Raw genomic sequence first — 21,145 nt, forward strand, 5'->3', positions numbered from 1 at the left:
ACTCTCCAAAGTCATAAGCAAGCGCAGTGTCAGGAGAGACTCTCAACCTGCTGCTCAACTTAAAACTTCTGTCAGCTGCTTCACTGTTGAGTTCGATGCCATGTAAGAACACAACCAGGGCATTCACTCAGTATCTGTCAACTGTCGCCAACTTAAACCTCCTTGTATGAATGTTCAGGTTCTCATTGATTAACAAACATTCCTCTTGTGTGTCTGTGTGCATGTATACGTGTTACGGCACATGTGTGGAGGTCAGAGGGCAACAGAGACGAGTTGGTTCTTCCCTTCCCACACGTGGGTCCTGGGGTTGGTCCTGCTCGTCAGACTTAGCAGCAGTCACCTTTACCTGTTCCCATGTCCCATCAGCCCCTCTGATTGTTGTTTTAATTTCAAATTCTCATGTGTTCTCCAAGTCCTCTCAAAGTCAGTCTTTCTCTGCTATGTGATGGCCATTCAGTTTACATGTGGAGTTCATGTTTCTGGTACCTCAGCCTCACACTTTCTCACTTCACAGTTTGGGAGTGGATCTCTATAGTTCTTCAGTCTCCATGGTTATCGCTTAAGACCTTCTATCCTTTTTTATAGTGTCTCAGAGTTTTCAACTGGCTAGTTTTACTCTAACTGAAAAATAAATCTCACACACACACATGCGCGCGCACACACACACACACGGCCACTAGTTTTTTTTTTAAAGATTTATTTATTTATTTATTTATTTGATGTATGAGTACAGTGTTGCTGCCTTTAGACACACCAGAAGAGAGCATCAGATCCCATTACAGTTGGTGGTTAGCCACCATGTGGATGCTGGGAATTGAACTCAGGACCTCTGGAAGAGCAGTCAGTGCTCTTAACCGCTGAGCCATCTCTCCAGCCCGGCCACTAGTTTTAATACTAGGAAAGGGCACACCCTGCAAAGTGAGTTCCCCATCCTTCTGCTTCAGTGCCCTTCTCTAGAGGCCGCCCCAGTTGAGACCTTGTATATCTGAAGGGTTTTAAATCCTCTCAACAGCGCTTACATCTCTATTAATTTTTAATAAAATGAAAGAGAAAATAAAATACCACACTAAAAACTGATATATCCTTTGCATGTCTTTTAGTTATTAAGGCTGTTTTTCTAATAAACTGGCAAATGTTATCCCATGACAAATAAGGAATTACAATGAAATTTCTATCAATTTTGATGTGACATCTTTGGTTATATTAAATGCTTATATTTTTACCTTTTAAAAAAATAGCTGAATACCATGATAATCAACTTCACTTCAAATGCTAAAGAATAAAAATAAAATTACATTTATAATAGAATATGTACTAAAATAAAAAGCCAAAATGCTAGGAGGGGATTATTTATATGAGACACTAAAGAGTTTCAGGAAGTCATTTTGTGTTGTTTTAGATACTTTTCAATTGATCACTGTCCACATGGTCGTATAATTCGGCATTTCTAAAATGAGCCCTGCATCTTTCATGTGCACTGAGTAGATCCCTGACATATTGCTTTTCCCTGAAGTAACATCTTCTGTTACACACAGAAGTCCTGTCACTGTGTTAGATTGGTTTTCTGGGGCTTCCACAGCAAAGCACTGCTAATTAGGTGGCCCAAATGACAGAATCAAGTGAACTCGTGGATTTAGAAGCTTAGAGTCCAAAATGAAGATACCTGTAGCATTTGGTTCTTCCAGGATATTAAGGAAAGGCCTATGTCAGGCCCACCCCAGCCTCCCATAGCTCGGGCATTCCTTAGTTTGTAGACTGTGTCCTTGCAGAGATGCTTCTTCAATCATTTCCCCTCTGTATGTGGCCGTCTTTGTGTCCAAATCCCCACCTCCTTCTAAATAGAATTCAGGCTACCACAGTGTCCCGTCAGAACTGGACAAAGACCATACGTATTATTATCATATTCACAGGTTAAGCACTCAGCCCAATGGAAGTGTTCTTGAAAGCAAATGTCAGAGGCTTGTTTAGCAGCCTGTGGGGTGTTCTTGGGTCCTGGGAGAACTTTTAGGAGGTGAGCCCAGAAGAGGAAGTTAAGCTGTTTGGGAATGTTGCAACTCTGGCCTCTTCCTCTGTATCTCTGCTTCTCATGCCGTTGAGATAAACAGTTTGTCTCAAGAAGTTCCCTCGCCTTGATGTTCTGTCAAGTCACAGAGCCCAAAGCAAAGAACCAAATGAAACAAGAAGCTAAAAGAACCTTTCCTTCTTCTAAGTTGACTTCCTCAGATATTTTGTCACAATGACAAAACTCTAGCACAGAGCCAGAACAACTATGACTTTAAGTCGTAGAAAATGCTGGACATCATCGATGCGTACAGTAGTTGTTCTGTAACCGTGTAACCGTGAGAGTGGTCAGCAGCATCGGTGGAGAGGCACGGCAGTTTGAACATTTGTCGTAAGTGATCTTTTAAAGATTGATTATTGTTTGTTACGTATATCTGTGGAGGGTGAAGTGGGCACTGGATCTGTGGAACTGGAGTTAGAGGCTGTTGTTGGCCATCTGACATGGGTTCTGGGAACTGAACTTGGATCTCCTGGAAGAGCAGTAAGTGCTCTTACCCGTAGAGCCATCTCCCCAACCCTCTTTACGCCTCTCTTGATTGTCAAAATACCTATTGAGAGTATTATTTTGAGAGGAAGAAACATTAGTGTTGCTCTGGCTCTGCTGGTCATGTCACCCTTTCTAAGGTCATTTCTGTGCCTGTCCTCTGATGAGCCTGCCATTTCAAACCTGCCTCTGCAGGATGCAGGGTATCAGACTAAATCAGCATCAGACCTACAAACCCCAGCTCCAGTAAACACATTTGAATTTTGAGAAAGTCTTCAGAGAGACAGAGTAGATGCCGATGGCAACAGCTGGCAAAGGCGCCTGCCAGACCTTGCTCTCCTGCTTGGGCACCTACTGTTCTGCCCTCAGCATCCCCCATAGCATCTCCTGATAGTCCATTTCTGCCCTCGAATTTTCTGCCCTGCTTTCAAGTACTCCAAGGTACTCCATGGGTCTACACAGATGTGTCCGTCCGCGTGCAGTGATGTAGAGAGATGTTGAAATGTCTCTGTGAGCTACATTTTGGGGCTGGCATCTTCCATGAAGAGGCATAAATCTGCTCCACTTTCTATTCTAGAAGATCTTATCTTTTTCTGGTAACATCACATATATGTAGAACAGGGCAACCCTTGCTGTTTGAATGGCTTTTTGTGACAGGCGGCACATGGAGCCGTTGTCTCTGCTTCAGAAGCGTGCTGACTTTCCTGTATGTTCGTCTTGTCCCATGCTGTATTAGATGGTTACTTGCGAATGAGCCAACAGGTGGGACTAGGGTGAGAGAAGCAGAAAGTTTTTATGATAGCTAATTTTCATGAGTTGGGATTCTCAAAGCTGCTGCTCAAGGAGAGGCATGATGTTAACAGCAGGGTCAGACCTGCTTTCTAGAGAAGAACAGTAAGATGAGTGTAGAAGTGTAAACACTGCTCAAAACCAGGCTGGGTAATTTAATGGCTTTAGTTCTTTTAGAGGAATGAATTTTAGTGCCATATCAAATCTTGAGAGCAATCTAACTCTAGGCCTCTCTGACACATAGGAATAACCGAACAGTTCAGACACCACTATGTGGTGTGGACATAGCTGGTCAGAGACTTGAATCCAGAATTCTTTCTATTCCTTTTCCTTTCTCTATGTCACACTCAGCATAAATAAACACACACTGCTTCTTCCAAGTGATGTAAGAGTAGAATGTGGGCAAACTGAATAAGTCAGATGTATCTGCAGCGCGCAGAAGGACGGAGGCACGGATGCTGGTACGTAGATATGCCATGCTCTCCCTTGATTACAAGGTAGGCAATACCATTCTCATAAACGTACATATACCAGGAAAATGAGAGGTTGACATTTTCTTTTCAAAGATTTTTTTGTAGTTTTATCTTATTGCAGCTAATGCTAAATATGAGATCTTATAAAACAGATAAGTTCATAAAACAGCAAAACTATAAACATAAACTAAAACTGTAAGCTATAGGCATAATGTCCTAGAGAGAGGCTCGGACTGTTGGTCTCCCATGGGTGAAGCTCTGTCCTCTCTTGGTTGTTCATCCAGGAGATCCCTGCTTCCCCCAGCCCTGTTCTGCTCTTTGCTTCTTAAAGTTTGCCTGGTTTGATTCCTTATGTACTCAGAACTGCAGCTTCTGGTCTTCTGTAACTGGCATCATCTCATGGTATGATGTCCTCAGGGTTCATTCACACTATACACTCTAGGTTGCCTTCTCTTTTAAGCTTGAATATTAACAGGCACCTAAAGCTGTCAGGACCAGGACAGGGACCTATATCTTCTGCTATCAGGCTTGGTTCCTTCCTTGCCCTCCACCACGTACCTATACAAATGTTCAACAGTGTCCTCAACAAGCTCCCTCTGGGTTTATTTTGTCCTTGATTTATGCTTATAAAATTATAAGAAAAGGTGTCTGAAAGAAGAGAGGCCCAGGTAAAGCTAAAAATGTAAATGGTTTATCCCACTTTCCAAATCTTTCATTTGCTGGCTGGTCAAACAATTTGTCTTCTTGCCTTTGTGTTCAGCTCTAACCCAGCCCAGGAATCCTGTGCATATTGGTAAATCTGCTATGCCACAGTGGGCACTAGGCTGAACTCCTCTCATTCCTCAAGCCACACTGCCCTCCAGACTATCCAGAAGACACTTTACAAAAGTGGTTTTGTTTGTTTGTTTGTTTGTTTTGTTTTGTTTTTAAAGAAATGGAGAGATAGCTCAGTGTCAAGAACACTTGTTGCTTTTGCAGAGGACCTGGGTTTGAGTCCCAGCAGCTCACAACCATTTAGAACTTCATTTCCATGATGCAGATGCCCTCTTTTGACCCCTGCAGGCACTATACTCAAGTGGTGCAGATGCATGAATGCAAGGAAGACATTTGCACACGTAAAATAAAATAAATAAAATCTAAAAAAATTTTAAAGTGGTTCTTTATGAAAGCTAGCCCTCTGAGAATGAGTAGAACATGGAGCCTTTTCAAAGACAGAGAGCAAAGAGGAAGAGAAAAGTCTGGGAAAACGAGTCAGTGGGAGCACAGGGTGATGGAAGGGGCTTGGATGGCTTCTCAGTGGGGGACAAGGTTCCCTGTCCTGCCGGGAACTTGAATGGATATTACCCTCTCTCTTCACTGTGGGAGGAGTAATTCAGAGCAGGGGAAACTAGTCCTCATGTAGAGATTTATAAGGCATTACAATGTGGGTATGTTGACTGAATAAATGCAAAGGGACATTATGTGGACATCTCATGGGAAGAGAAAAATTAGTCTCGGATGCCAGGCGGAGTGGAGGAAGTCCACGGAAACCGTGTGTGCGATATTCATGAGAGAGAAAGGGCACATGTCTTCCACGTGGAAAGTATATCATCTAAGAGAGTGTTCTGATGGTTTGACTTCTTAGGAAAAGCTCAGACAATTAACCCAAGAACTAATAGACTGCGTTCACAGGAGAATCAGCAGCTTAAACAATAATTCGAGTAACCGTGAAGAGCCAGCCATTCAGTACTTACTTACTTAAAAAGACAAAATCAAAAGCAATCATGATTCTCTGAAACACTACTTGCATGTACTGAGGGTGGTGCTGTGTAAAAATAATTTCTAAATCCACTTAAAAGTTATTTTTACAAATGGCGCCCAAGAAGAACCAGGCCCTAACTTCAACAGCACTAAAATGGTTTTGGATATAATATACCAATCTACAGGCTTTCGCACAGCTGTTATGAAAACAAACAGCTGGAGTTAGTTCTTGTAAAATGATGAGGATCAGATGAAACCTACGTCCATTCTTCACAGCTGTGTAAAAACACAAACGGGTGTAGGAAAGAGCAAAGCGAAACGAGCAAAATAAGATTTCAAATGACAGATGGTGTCATTGTCAGCAAAATTCTAAGGTTTTTTCCCCCAAGAGTTTCAGTTCTGCTGATGTTTTTGAACTCATCTGTTTTTCTAGAACTGGTCATCTTATGTATAGTACTACTTTTTCCTAAGTCCTGCTATTTTATTCATATGTTAACACTGGGGAGAACAACTGTGTCTTTGTTATTTGCTGTTAATAGGTTGTTGCCAAGCAGTATAGGAGCATTGGGGGCTTTGATAGACATTTTTTCTCCATCTAAATTGCCGTCAGCTCTAAGATTTGTTATAGTGAAGCCTCCCCTACATACAAGATGCTGCAAGAGAAAATGCACTAAGTGTGACAACATGTACGTGGGTGCTGCGGGCTTGTGAAGGAGGAGCAAAAGCAAATGAGGTTCGGGAGGACCCACTCAGAATCCCTTGCAAAGCTCCGTTTAGATTTTTCAGTTGGTATAACGGAGTCCTAGACACATCTGTTGCACAACTAAGCCAGTTCCTGGAGAATTTCTCTCCCTTCATTATAGTTTTGTTTAAAAAAGAAAAAGAAAAGGACTTGTTGTCAGAGTGCTTGCCTAGCGTACCTGCAACCCTGGGTTCAATCCCAGCCTCCAAAGAAGTAAACAACTGGGAAAATCCACACGTCTGTTTCTAAACCGCTTTCGAAGGTGTGTCTTAAATATCTTCTGGAGGAAACTTGTTCAGGGAGAGTCTCCGTTTCCAACGGAGGGGGCCTGACAAGGCACAGAGCTCTGCAGACAAGAATTTGAAATAAGCGGTTGGTGGCTGGAGGCTTCAAAACTACTAGAGACCAACCAGGGGCGGGGCGGACTGCAGGATTGTCTGAGGCCCCTCCCTGAGGTGGCTGTGACACTGCCTGACTCGAGCTCTTTCATCTTGTACTTCATTTCTGCCGCAAACCTCAGGAACTTTTGGAGAAGTAACGCCTACCACATATTTTCCAGAAGCCACCTGACCAGATACTGTGGAAACTCAGACACTCTCAGTTCTGTAAGGATTCAGTCACTCAAACTTTTCTAAAGAAACCAAGTGGATTCTACTGCTGCTTCTGTACAGATTGTAACTGTCCCCTTTCTGGGTCGTCTCAGTTTATTATCCACCTACTCTGTGTACACACTCGTAAGACCTTACAGTATTTAATGAAGAGCTTCTTTTTAAGTATTGATAACCAGGAGAAAATTATACCATGTTTGATCTGTATTAAAGAATCAAAGTCCACGATCTTTGAATGAAACTTAGAATAAAAATGTAATTGGGTTACATCCCTGAAGTCTGATATATCTTTAAACAAGACTGCAAATGGAACTTTATTAAAGCTTCAAATGAATTATTTCGCTGCTCTTTTTTTTATTCATTTTCTTCCCGTTTCTCTTTCATGTCTGTGTTACTGACATTGTGGCTTGTATTTTACCTGCCTTTTCCAGGGGGTTTTAATTATTCACTGTTTAACGAGTAGCACAGAGAGGCAGCCCCCGCCTGGTTCAGAGGTGCTGGCTCTGCAGCAGGGTTTTCTGTTTGAAAGCTTTGTAAGAAGGCCTTGGCTGGCTGCACCAAGCCTGCAGCCGCCTGTGCAGTGGATAACTGCTCTGGGCCGGTATTTCCTCTGCTGCTGAGAAGCACTGTCCCCAAACTGTGTCTGCAGAGGAGCGCAAATGCTTTCCAATTACCGTGTCAACAGACTTCAATGGGACAAGGGACACCCTTCCATATCAAAGAAAGGAAAAGAGAGAAGGGAAGGGAGGGGAGTAGAGCAGAAGAAAGGGGAAAGGAGGAGGGAAAAGGAGCAAAAGGAAAGAAAAACTAACAATTCGCAAATAAATTAAAACGCAGACACCAAGCACCAAAGTTACTGAGTGTCTGGGAAGTGCAGCCTTCAGCTAGAGCTTGACACCACCTCCTCAGCAAGAGCCGCAGCTAAACTGAGTCCGGCTGATGTTGCTGGGAAGAGCTCAGCAGGCACCTGTGGAAGGGGTGATTGTAACCTGGTGCCAAGAAATCAAACTCTTGGAGCTTTCCGCAAGGGCCTTGCCCGGGAGCACCGAGCAGAACAGTCCCAAAGGCTGTTACTGTAGCTCTAAGGTGTAGACACACAGATGCTAATGCCTGGGGTCAAATGAGAACACCGGAGGAGAGAGGGGGAGGGAGAGGGAGGTAGGAAGGGGGTGAAAAGAGAACACATGGAGAGAGAGAATCATTTACTATCCTGCCTGCAACTACTAAGTGTTCTAAGTGTTAGCTGGTTCTCCCTTTGTAAGGTCCCACCCAAATAGCATGGTCAGTGTCCGCCTAAATGAAAATGTGGAGGAGAGAAGGCGCCCCTCTCTCCTCACCCACTTGCTGATAAGTCTGGCAGACAATCGTCCTCATCTTTCTCTTTGCCCAGGTAAGCATACTCAAATGAGACAGAATCTAGTTTTTTTTAAATCATGAATGGCGTGGAATGCCGTGGATTGCTTAAGAGTGATGCCGTGGAAGCTACGAAATAATTCTCATTAGTTTCTCATTAGTGCCAAAGTCAGGACGGGGGCCTTGATCTGCAGCCATGTGCACCTAACAACAGTTTTACTTGGGATGTTTGAGTTCTTACACACGTAGAGCAGCGGCTCATACAGTGCTAGCCCAGTATGCACAAATTACTGGGTTAAATTCCTAGAGTTCTTTTAACTTGAAAATTATAATAGGGACTTAAAAGTAAAAATAAGATAAAAAACCTGAAAGTAAAATAATATGTTATATGAAGAAAATTTGAAATCCTACAAGTTTTAGTAACGAGAAGCATTAATCTCACGTAAATATATTCAATAAAGATTTTACCTTTGTTTTTGAGATGGTGTCTCATGTAGCCCAGGCTAGCCCCAAACTCATTGTATACCTAAGGATGACCTTGAACTCATAATCCTCTTATTTCTCCCTCTCAGGGGATAGCATTCCAGCTGTGCACCACTACATCAGGGTTTTTGTTTTGTTTTGTTTGTTTGTTTGTTTGTTTTTGGTTTTCAAGACAGGGTTTCTCTGTGTAGCCCTGGCTGTCCTGGAACTCACTCTGTAGACCAGGCTGGCCTCGAACTCAGAAATCTGCCTTCCTCTGCCTCCCAAGTGCTGGGGTTAAAGGCGTGCACCACCACTGCCTGGCCACATCAGGGTTTTAAACCCAGTGTTTTACATATTTATTTTTAACTTTTGAGACAATCTGATATCTTCAGCTTATACATGATTAAGAGCGAAGAAAATTTATTACTCAGACTTCTTACAGCTTTGACAAACAGTTCAAAGAGGTAAGGGTTTGTCTCCAGTCATGGCTGCAGAAATGTCTCTATGTTGGGCCTGAGGTGAGATTGGACCTCATGCTAGAAGAGGGAAGAGGGGAGCAGAGCTGCTCACTTCATGAAAGACAGGAAGTAGAGAAAAGACAGCAGGGACCAAGGGCAAGACCTAACTTTCTGACAAGTCCTGGGTACCTATCCAAATAATACTATCTTATCCTGACTCCACCAAGGGGCCAGTCCTTTGACTAGGGCAGATCCCAGTGGATCTCTTCTCCAAAGCCAACAACTAAGGAAGCCTTAGAGGAGAAGAGAAGCACTTCACATTTAAGCCAGCACCTAAAATCCCCAAACTCAGACACCAGCTCTTGGCATTTAGTGGTTACACTTGTGCAGACTACAGCTGGGCTACACAAATATCCAAACAGCAACTGCTAACAGCGCTTCCTCCAGGGGCTTTGAAGATCAAGGCAGGCTTTACACTGATCCAGGCCTCATAGCCTATGTGCATCTCCTGGTCTCACTCTCCAACATCCCACACACAGACACACACATACAACACCCAGAGAGACCCACGGACACACGCAGACATGCATATACACACACATGCACAGAGGCATACAGACACACACATATACAAACACACATATCATACACACACAAACACATATGCACGCAGGCACAAACAGGCACACACACACCTACCTACAGAGACACACACACCTGCCTTCCTAGAACCTGTTTCGCTGTCTTCTTTACTGAGCTTCCATCTTTCCCCAGTGGAGAGTGACCTTCCCACAGACCATCTGAAATCTGTGTTAAAAAGAAACAGCTGTCAAAGTTCCCCGTGTATCTCACAGTGGCTCTCTCAAAGTTACAGGCACAGTTTCTGTCCTGTTTATTAGGGATGTTATTGAGTTATGGTTGTAAACCTTTGTCTTCCAGCACTCCATTTTGCCACGGCTTACAGTGGATTAGAGTACGCAGCAGATTTCCCCCAGCAGGAGAAAACGGTGGAAATCATGCTTCCTGTTGGCAGGATGGTGAGGCTCGGCTCTGGCAGCATGAGTAGCGCTGCTGTAATGATTGTAATTGAATGTAAATATGGAAAGGTGATGGAAATTGCTTCTACAGTTAAGCCAAAATGGAAACCATTGTCTTTTGTTTTTACACCAGAGCAGTAACATTTTTCTCATTTTGCTACAGCTCAATATTGCTTCTAGCACATTCTGTGTCTACACTGTACAGGATGGTAATTTATGCCAAAGATGGCCAGTTTTTCCAGATTAAAAAACAGCATAATATACATAAAGCTTTATTGTTCCTTGGGTTGTTGTTTTAAACTAAAGTGGAATATTTCCCTAAAGTCTTCAACAAACGTGCACAGTTTAGAATTAAATATGCTTCCCATGTATGCCCGCGCCGCCGAGGAAGCGGGCCTCATGGACCTGTCAAATTATTTTCAAGCAATTGTTTCTGCGGTGTTGTTTTTACTGGCAAATGTACAAGTTGATAGAAAAAGAAATAATTAGTTACTCTCAGACGTGCTGATGAATGGAGCTAAAGCAGACCAGGCCTCTGCATCTTAAGGACTGTGACATTTTAAATTACTTGAACAATACCAGCAGCCATCTTTGGACATAATTAACACCTTGCCTAATGACTGTCAAGGCTGGCGTGAGTCACATTCTATGAAGTGTCACTGCCCTCGGACGCGCGCTCACCACACTGTCTTTCAGCCTGTGCTGGTTTCCTGAAGTGGAATGACTTCTTTTTCTTTCTCTCTTTTTCCTTCTCTCTCTTTCCTGTTTCCCTCCCCCTTCAAGTAATCAATGCACTGCTGAATGAGTTCATTTTAATGCATTCAATCATGCCTCTAATGTTCGTAGCTTACGGGCGCAGGCATCAGTAATGCAGGAATGTTATATGGCTTTAGTTTGGGCCATTTCATAAAATATTCATGGAATCAAAAATGTGCATCAAAATAGCGGCTGGGAGAATTACATTTATGTTCCTGCCTTTATGGCAGCTTCACGTTTAAACCCATTTGTGTTAATATCTAGTCAATCTTCCTACTTTAAAAAAAAAAACTAAAACAGGAGAGAACATATACATTTCCCTTTGCTTAATATTTGTTCTAGACATCTGCTGTGAGACAACAAATATCTATAAACTTTCAGAGGTGGCGTGCAGAAAAGGAGAAGCCACAATTTGGGTAATATCCAAATATATAAAATTGTATTTTCTCCACAGTGTGTTCGTCTTAACACCCTCCCACGCACTGTGCAGTTTATAGCAGCGTTGTCTGGCTTTTGTTGGTATTTTTAAATAAGTGCATGGGTTCCTTGTTTGTGTGGGCCTTGGATACAGGAAACACGCTTAGAATACACTTATTTTAGTGTGTACTTATACACACTTTGCTTGGGGTGAAAAACTATAAAAAGCACACGGAAGTCTTTATTGCTTATGTAGATGTCATATAATTGTTAAAAGCAAACAAAATAAAACGGAGGCTAGACCACCTCTGTCTATACCTACATATCCCTGTTCTGGCCACTTGTTCACCAGGTTCACCTAAGATGTGTTTTACAGTGCCGTTTCATGGTTTTGAAAGAAACTGGCCACTGGTAGTGTCTATGGAGGGCCACCTTTCATCCCTCCACTGGGACATTTAGGTCCTGTTTTCTTCCCTGACGCACGTGAAGTAGCATGGTACATTTCCGCTTGGTTGTGGAGCTATGCACACCGGGCTCTCTGATCAACAGTACTCAGCCCATCTCTCCTTGACTGCTACCCTGATTTACAGTGCTGAGGGGTTGCTAATGATCCTGCTGTCATGTGATCCCCTCCCGTCAGAGATGTTTAACGGATATGAGGCGTCTACTAAGTTTTATTTTTGTGGTACCTGGTTCAGTCATTTCCCCTCCCTCTCTTGCTGTTCCTCAGTGGAAAATAATGTCCACACTTGAGAATTCAGACATGGGTCAAAAAACAAAACAAGCCCCCCCCAAATTACTCACTCTTGTTCTTCTAAACGACTGCCAGTGGGATCTAGAAAGATCCCTGTAGGTCCTGATGTGTTAAATTTTGTTTGGAAATGAAGGGTAGATTATATACGAACAGTTCAAGGAAGTTATAAAAAATGGTATGAGCCAGATTTGAAAATCTAGCTGTCATGATTTCAGTGAGTAATCCCCATAGTGCTGGGTACTTGAACCCTTGATCCCTGGTTAATGGTGCTGTTTTGGAAGTTCTGGTGGTGAGGGGTAGTTGGAGAGAGTATGTCACTGGAAGATGAGCTATTTCTCGTTTGTTCTCCCTGCTTCATGCCTGAGTCTAAAGATGTGAACTCTCAGCTGCTGCTCCAAACACCATGCCCACCGCTGGCTTCCTTTATTCCACCATCATGGACCATAATCCCAATAAACTCCTCCTTCTCAGAACTTGCCTTGATGTTCTATCACAGCAACAAAATGTAACTGATACGCTGGTGTTTACAGTTAGCTTTCTTAAAGTGACTGTTATTTTAGACCTCTCCCAATATTTTAGTGATGTTATGAAAGTTTTCAGATAAAAGCAATATACATTGTATTTCAATAGATAGCTATTCAACTAGCAACAGATACTCATAAAGTAAAATGATTACTAAGGATCGTGCTGCTTTAGACAGAGCTTGGACAGAAACCGTAACATTGTTGATCCTGCTTCAAGGGGTAAACGCATTTAAATTACTGTACCCTTTCCGTAGCAGAGGCACATCTTTTAGTATTTTCAGTCAAATGTGTGCTTTCAAGCTCTGGCTAGCCTTTAGACAGTCATTTGAATCAAAGCCTTACTGTCTTATTTACTTGTATGGCATAATTTAAGAAATGAAACCTTACATTGGAGAAGGACTAGGAGACTCCTGTAAAATCCCTTTTGAACAGACACATAGGGATCAACCTCATTCATACCAAAGTAGCAAAAGGTGGGGTTGAAGTCATGACTGGCTGTCAGAGGCTACTACATCTGAGACATGCAAGGAACTCCAGGTATCCTTGAGGTGTTCACATACGACTGAGGAGAAACCCGGGCTTTGAGGGAACTGATTCTATTTCAGGGTATTCAGGAAGACCCAGACATTTATGGTAGGTTGGTACACCCTGGTTTTGTTAATGGTTGCAGGAACAGCCTGAGTTGAGTGGCAATGTTTTAGGCCTAGAAGAGACTAGTACACATTGACTCTAGCATTGTTTTTAACATAAGAGATGTATGCCTGCAATTGTAAGTGAAGCAGCTTCAGTTCCTGACCTAGTCTGTGGTGCCACATCTGATGTGGTAGAGCCAGTTATATAGAGCTTCAAGGATCATGAGATCAACCTCCAGTCATAACAAATTTGAATGTGGTTTTCAGATCTCAGGCATTCAGTCTTTGCGAGCCTCCATTTCCGCATTTGTGAGAATGTGGAGATTATCACTGGGCAGACATTTAAAAGATAATGTGTGGAGAAGAAAACCTTTGCTTTGAACCATGTCTTACCCACCCAGGAAAGGAGGGTCCTGTTTTTCACCCAGCATCTTAGGCCACTTCCTTACAGAGGTCTCAAACACTGAGACCTGAATCCCAGACAGTTTTGAACTAAGTAGTCCACTAATGCTAACCCCCAAAGCTTAGAAAACCCCAAATTCATACAAAAAGACCATTTCTGATTACTCCAAGATGGCCCTTCAGAGTGATCAGTGTCCCAAAAGCCTCCCAAGCTTTATTCTTCCTCACACATGGGGTCTGTCCAGAAAACCTAACAGCCCCAAGACTCTCAGCTCAGGGACGTCTGGCTCACAGAGAAGACAGAGACTCTATCTTTGCTCTTCCCCACCTTCCCATCTTTGGGTTCACCTCCACCTCCCCGTGCCTTCAACTTCACTCTCAAGTTTGGTTAAGGATATCATCTCTATCTTGGTGATCTAGATAATAAGTGTATATGCCTCCTTTTCATATAATTTCATCTCCTGTGTACTTCGTCCCCTACACACACCCCTGATGGAACACCCTGATTTCTCTCAGTTTCCTGTATCCACTACTCTCCAATCACACGGCCCAAAGAAGAATGTGTTTCTACTTTATGAATAGATGGGTACTGGAGAAGAAAAAGGAGCCTTTGTGCACAAGTCTCCAGAGTTATGAAGCTATCCTTTGTGGGCAGAAATACAGTTGGCAGAGGAAACATAGCACACAAATGCCAGTGCTCCGCTGGAATTCCAACCTCCCCCATAACATGAGGGCCGTGGGTATTTCAGGAAGGTGTTTCCAGTGAGAGTGCTCCAAGGCAGAGAAGGAAAACTCTGCTGATCTTCTCAGGAGGTACAGAAAGGATCAGCTGCAAGCGAAAGACAGACTGGAGCAGTGAGCATCCACTGTCTACATCTGTAGCAAATTGAAAGAGATTGGGCATTATTTTTAAATGACTTCTATTGTATATTTTGTATTACAAAATAAACATTTTGATAATAACAATTCTACAAAATGCCAATAAGTAGAAAGAAAGAAAAGAAAAAAAAATCAAAACCAGAACCACCCACTATCCATACCCCTTCCCAGACAGATGCTTTACTTACAGTTGGTTTCTGATATTTTCATTTATTGTAAACACCTATGAGATGAAACATTCTTCAGTAATATCAGTTTATGGATGTGCTCTCTCCTCTCTTCCAAAGCTGCATGGTAAGTTTCTAAGCAGCTCTGCAGGATCCCTTACCTTGAGTTCTGTATCTTTGTTTCCTTCCCACCTTGGTACAGACGTTAAGGACTCACGCTGGTCATGATTTTACTGCATTTTGCTACCACATGTCTGCTAGCGACTCTCCACACTCTTTATCTCTCTCTGGAAATGTTATCCTTATCTTGATTTTTTTTGAAACCCTGTCTTACCTAAGACAGTCTTCTATGTATAATCCTGGTTCTCTCATGCCAGCTCCCAAGTGCTGGTGCTGTGTAGTCACTAATAGTCATCTCAAGAACAGAGTCAGTCTAATGAGTGGGGACGGTTTATCCAATCAGGGCAATGCTGCTCCTGCCCACACTATCCAATGAAACAATTTGTGGAACTGTATTGATCCTAATATGAACTGCAAAAGTTAATTCAAACAGTCATGGTAATATTGTTAGAAGGACTAATTCTTATATTTTGTAGGATACACTGGATTAAAGAATAAATGTAGTGACTATGTTGCAATTAGCTGTTAGTTATTGTAGAAGTGCTATTACTATGCCAACTGATAACACTCTCTATGTTTATTTTACCCTAACTCCATAGTACACAGAACATGCAGTAATTAATTTCTGAATCTTTACAGTATATGCTTAGTTCACAGAATAGTAAAGAAAGCCATAGAGGGGCAGTAATTAGCCTAAGCCTAAACAAACAGACAAGGACCAGGCGTCTGCTTGAAAGTCTCTCTCACTTTTAATTGCTACAGTTGAAAAGCTTAGGTGTGAAACTGTCTCGGATGTGGGGTGCCACTCTAAAGCTGTCAAAGACTGCCTACGTTACAGGATCACAGGAGGGCTTCCGAACGTGATTGACATGTAAGATGCAGTCCACAGCTTGGAACTGCATACTGTTCTCCCAGAAGTACTTTGTCTCATATTTTAAGGAATGAGATGGTTTGAGGCTTAGAGTTTGGGATTTGAAAAGATACACTGGGAACAACTGATAAGAAGCAATTGAGCCAGAACCACAGTTCAATGAGGTTTGTCACCGGGATCGTGTAGGTGGCTCCTGCACTCTGAGAAGCAGTTTTAACCCACTATGCCAGTGCATTTTTCTCATGATATCTAAATGCTCCCTAAGAGCAAGGCAGTTGCCATCTCAGGAAAGCAATGAGGCTAATGGAGGCAGGCACGGGCTCTGGAAAGCCTTCGTTTGCATTGCCCGCTAAGCACGCACCATTGAGCTGAGCCTCCACTGTCTCTTCTGTAAAATGGAACCGTGTGAGTTCTGCTCCAGCAGATTGCTTGGTGGCTCAATGGGGGAATCCATGGTGTTCTTGAGACACTAGCCAATGTAATGAAGCTAGCAAGCGGTCATGGGCCTTCGTGATGTCTCCAACCGTGCACGATGGCAGTCATTTCTTCTGGCTGAGGTCCCATTGGAGGCAGATCCTCTTCATTTCCAAGGACTTTGCACTGCATGGCTCTGCTTCTGTCCCTACCCTTTAAGAGCAATGCCAACACATGTATCCCACCGAGTAGAGCTCTCGCCATTGGGAGTAACACTGACACTACACAAAGTTTTAAAAACAAGTTTTGGCCATCACTTTTCTATTTACGAATGGCTTTTCTTCTTCAGGTGAACTTCTAAAAGCTGCCGAGCATTATGAAGCATTCCATGAACTGACACAGGGACGGCTATGGAAGGATGACACTGGTCAGTTTCTCAACTTGGTGGCCTGTGAAAGTCTCGTGAGGACCTACAGACTGCTGTCAGACAGAATGCTGGAAAACAAAGACTACAAACAGGCCATCAAAATCCTAATAAAAGCTTCTGAAATAGCCAGAGAAGGTCAGTGGTAAAGACTGCTCTCACAGAGCTTTCCTTAGTGGACAGATGCCGGCTCTCCCAGGAGAGGTATAACAATTGTCAAGTCTTAGGTAATTATTTCATATGAAATGCAAAGACAAAAGCCATCAACATGCTTTCAGAGTCTGCTGTGAGGCAGAGTGAGGCTTCAGTGTGACAACGGGAAATCCATTAGTTTCTTGAAAGCTTTATTTCCAAAATTACAATCCACTGGGGGTACTGTTGTAAAACAAGGAACCCACAAAGAGGAGATAAGGTCATCTCCTCCCCCCCCGTGTGTGTGTGTGTCTGTGTGTGTGTGTGTGTGTGTGGTGTATTTTCTGCAATCTGAGAAACGCTTTATTGTTTACAAATTTCCTATCGTCAGATACTTGGGAAATTGCTATAAACGTTTAGTTAGGAGTAACTAGGAGATAGCTTGCAATATGCTTTAGGCCTTTGCCTCTCAGAGCTTGACTGTTGGCCCTGCATTATCAGCATCACTAGGCGAGGCAGCGTGCTATAGAAGTCACGGTCTGCCCCACCCCACACTGGCAGCATCAGAATCTGCAGGCTGGCAGGATGCCCATGTGATTCTCATTCACACTCTTAGCAGCAAAAAAAATGCTTTGGGGAAAGCGGCTCATACCCTTAATATCTTACAGCGTCTTTCTCTGTATAAAACATAATGAAACTGGAGCATAAGCTTATAAACTTTTAATTTATATCACACAAAGAAAAATGGCCCTTGCATTACCATATCGCGTGCAGTAATTTCCTAATAGAGCGGTTTTCCCATGAAAGGGGAAAAGAAGGTGCAGGGTTGACTCATGGACATATTTAATGAATTCATTTGTTAAGTAGCTGATGGCTTATTTGGGGCAAATAGGACTGGCCGTGGGGTGTGATGTTAATTTAGTTTAGAAGGGAAAGTAAGCATTTGAGCTCTTTTTATTTTGTCATTCAAAAAGTTAACTTTAGTTGAAATGTTTAAAGGAAGTTTCCATAACCAAAAAATAAATTTCATCAAATGAACTATTTCCGCATAAATGGTGCCCCATGCTTTCCCTAGGGCAGTAAAGATGCAAGTGAGTCTGTAGCACAGGCACCAGTGTCAACAGCAAATTGTGACCACACAGAAGGGCTAGACAGGAATCTCAGTGGACAGGCATGCGCACGAGGACAAGACAGCATACTTTAGTTTTGTACTTTCTGTGTGGTAGCATAGTTGAGAAAGGAATGGAAGTCAGGAAGTGCGTGCCTCCTGTGTTGGCTTTAGATAGCACTGAAGAGACACACACATCCACTGAGGCCCAAATCCTTCTCCAGGCAACGAGGTGTAAGGTGCAAGTTGAGTATCCACCGAACAGTGTGTGTGGAGTATGGTGCTTTACGACATTTAAGATCTGTTGCTGGGCTATTTCTTGGCTGCTCCTAAGTAAACATTTATCACAATTTCCCAAGTATCTGACTATAGGGAATTGATAAGCAATATACAACACACACACACACACACACACACACACACGCACGCTTCCATCTGTCATACGTTCACCGAGTAACACTTCTCTGCATGGTTGTCACATGCCTTCTTCTGATAGACATCTGAGGTGTTCCATTGCACTAGTGGAGCTACTTGTACATTTTGAATTCTCTTTGGTGCATACCCAGGAGAATTGCTGAGTCATGTGATCACTCCATGCTTCCCTTCTAAGGATCAGTGGTTTGCAGAGTGCTCGTCTTGCCGGCCATTCCCGCCATCTTTGCACATTTCAGTTGTGTTATTTGTCTATTATTGAGTTGTTAAGATGCCTTATATATTTATAACGTGAATCTTTCATCAGACGTCTGATTTGAAAACATTCTCTCCTGAGCAGTGTGGCTACTTCCACCTCTTGGTAGTCAACCAAGAGCAACTTTTTAATTTTGATGAATCCAATGTGTATTTGTGTGTGTGTGTCCCCAGTAATTACTGCAGTTGATCTAAGAGCTTTAGTAGTTTGAACATACTTAGTTCCATTGTCTGTTTGTGTGTCATCAAGAGGATCTAACTTTATATTTTGCAAATTTCAGCACACATGCCTGTACACACATGCCTGCACACACAAACAGGCCATAGTCCTGAACCCACCTTTTTTTTTTCTCCCTTTTTGATCTGGTGGCTTCACTGGACTAGTTCCTCTGACTAAAATATGGAAGTGACATGATATTCTTGCTCTTTTTCTGCTCTTAGAATCATTTGCAGTCTCTCACACTAAACATGACCATGAGGGAGTTTTAGATGTCCACTCACACATTAAGGAGGTTTCCTGTTATCCCAGTGTGCTCAGAGTTTTAGAATGGAGAGGGGGTTGGATTTTGCTAAGTAGTTTTTTTGGCAACATCTGAGATGACCGTGTACTTTTGTCCTGTGTTTTACTAATGTGACAGTGCTGGCTTGTTTATGTAAACCAACTTTGGACTGCTAGAATAAATCCCTGTTGATCATGATTTGCAACCCTTTTCATGTTACTAGATTTGCTTTGCTAGATTTTGTGTGTGTAACTCCATCCCTGTATCACTAGGAATGGCTGTTGTTAGGGCTTCTTGATTTGGTCTCTATGGTGTTTTGTCTCAGACTCACCTCACATCATGCTTTGGGAGATGTTCTCTGTGGACTGCTTTAAAGAAGGTGTACGTGATCGGTGCTAATCCTTCCCTACGTGTTTGGTGTCAGTGAAGGCAGCAGTGCAGGCAGCAGTGAAGGCAGCTAGGACTGACTTTTCTTTGTAAGATGTTTTCAGTCATAATCATATTCAGTTGCTTTCCTTATTGTATCAGAGATTCCTCCTCCTCTTCCTCCTTGTCTTCCCTTTTGTTTCTCCTCCTCCTCTTCCTCCATCCTCCTCCTCTTCCTCTTGAGTGTTTGTGTTGAGAGTCATTATTTTTGTCTTTCTGGGATATTTTAATTTTAGTTTATGTAACTTGATAGTATAAACATACTTACATAATTTTCATATGATCAAGGTCTGTAGTCATTTCCATTTTCATTCCTGATTCCATTATAAGCATTTGAGTGTTTTTTCTTTTCATGCCTTGGTCAGTGTGGCTAATATTTTGTTAATTTTATAACTGGTGGTTTGATTGGCTGATTTCTTCTGTTGCCTTTCTTTCCTCTGTTTCATTTTCACTCTGTCCTCTCTTCTCATTGTTTCTGTCAGTCTTTTTTGGCTAGTCAGGAAAGCATCTTCCTTATGTTTAGATATAGATGCACATGGCCATCATGCTGATGCTGTTGTTAACATGGGCCATCTGGGAAGAGAGAGCATCAACTGAGAAAATTTGTCCATCATATTTGCCTGGAGAAAACTCTGTGGAGCAGTTTCTTGATGGATGATTAATGCAGGATGGCCCAGTTCACTGTGGGCAAGTTGTCCTGGATGGTATAAGAAAGAAAACTGATAAAGTGATGGGAACAAGCCAGTAAGCAGCATCCTCCATGGTGTCTGCATGAGTTCCTGCCTCCAGCTCCTACCTTGACTTGCTGTCTTGAGTTCCAGCCCTGACTTCCCTTCATGATGAACTATGAAGTACAAGCTGAAACAAACCCCGGCCACCTTGTTTTTGGTAACAGTGTTTTATCACAGCAATTGGCACTATAACGTCCATAAGTAATCTGTGTTGTTTGTGTTACCTTATCTGTTACTTCATCTCCTTCTGTTGGCTGCATTTTTCGGTTTTGTTCCTCTTACCATGTTCTGTTCTTTGTAGTTTACCTTGTGGTTTTGTTCCTTTTGCCCCATGGTTACTCAGCAGTGTGCTTCATTTCCACATAGCAGTGAGGTCCTCGGTTGTTTCTGCCCCACACTGCTAATCCCACTTGGCTGTGGATGCTGTCTTCTCAGTGACATCTTCCTAACAAACCCATTCAGAATTGAAACCTGTTTTGCCCTCTTGCCCTCGCTGCCCCATGCTCCTTTTACCTTACTGTGTAACCCAGAACACTTCTCACCGGGTCTCACCAAACAGGCCGACTTTCTGTCTCCATCCCATTGGCCCATTCGTCACTCCACTCTAACCGTGCCAACATTTCAGTATAGCGTTCGTTTTTGTTGTTACTGATGTTTTCTTGTTGCTCTGCTGTTTCACTTTGTTACAACTCAGTCCCATTGAATAACCAGGAGAAGCTGCCATGTCTAAGGGCCAGCTGATGCTCACTCACTCATTTACTTATTTATTTAGTGTGCCAGGGATGGCTCTCACAGGAGCACCCCACTGCCAAGTTATGCTGCCAGCCTACAAGTTCTTAGAACTGATACTTGTGCTCCCTGCCTGTTCAAGCTGCTTCACAGTGTGACATCATGGGTAGATTTATCTTTCTTGCCTCCTCTTTGGTGAGTGCTCTGCTCCTGTGTAATTAGATGCAAATGACCATGCTGTAACACATTGGGTCGTTGATAG

The 21,145-nt window shown here is 42.8% G+C and overlaps 1 protein-coding gene across 1 annotated transcript in view; it reads left to right on the forward strand.

Moving 5' to 3' along the window:
- The window catches only part of Ttc29 (tetratricopeptide repeat domain 29), a 184,827-nt gene that overhangs the window by 43,520 nt on the left and 120,162 nt on the right, over positions 1-21,145 (forward strand). The window contains exon 5 of the mRNA XM_028753402.1: positions 16,496-16,708. Coding sequence (XP_028609235.1) covers positions 16,496-16,708 — 213 coding nt within the window. The remainder of the gene's footprint in view (positions 1-16,495; positions 16,709-21,145) is intronic.

Source organism: Grammomys surdaster, unplaced genomic scaffold (assembly GCF_004785775.1).
Source record: "Grammomys surdaster isolate TR1022 unplaced genomic scaffold, NIH_TR_1.0 125947, whole genome shotgun sequence".
NCBI lineage: Eukaryota > Metazoa > Chordata > Mammalia > Rodentia > Muridae > Grammomys > Grammomys surdaster.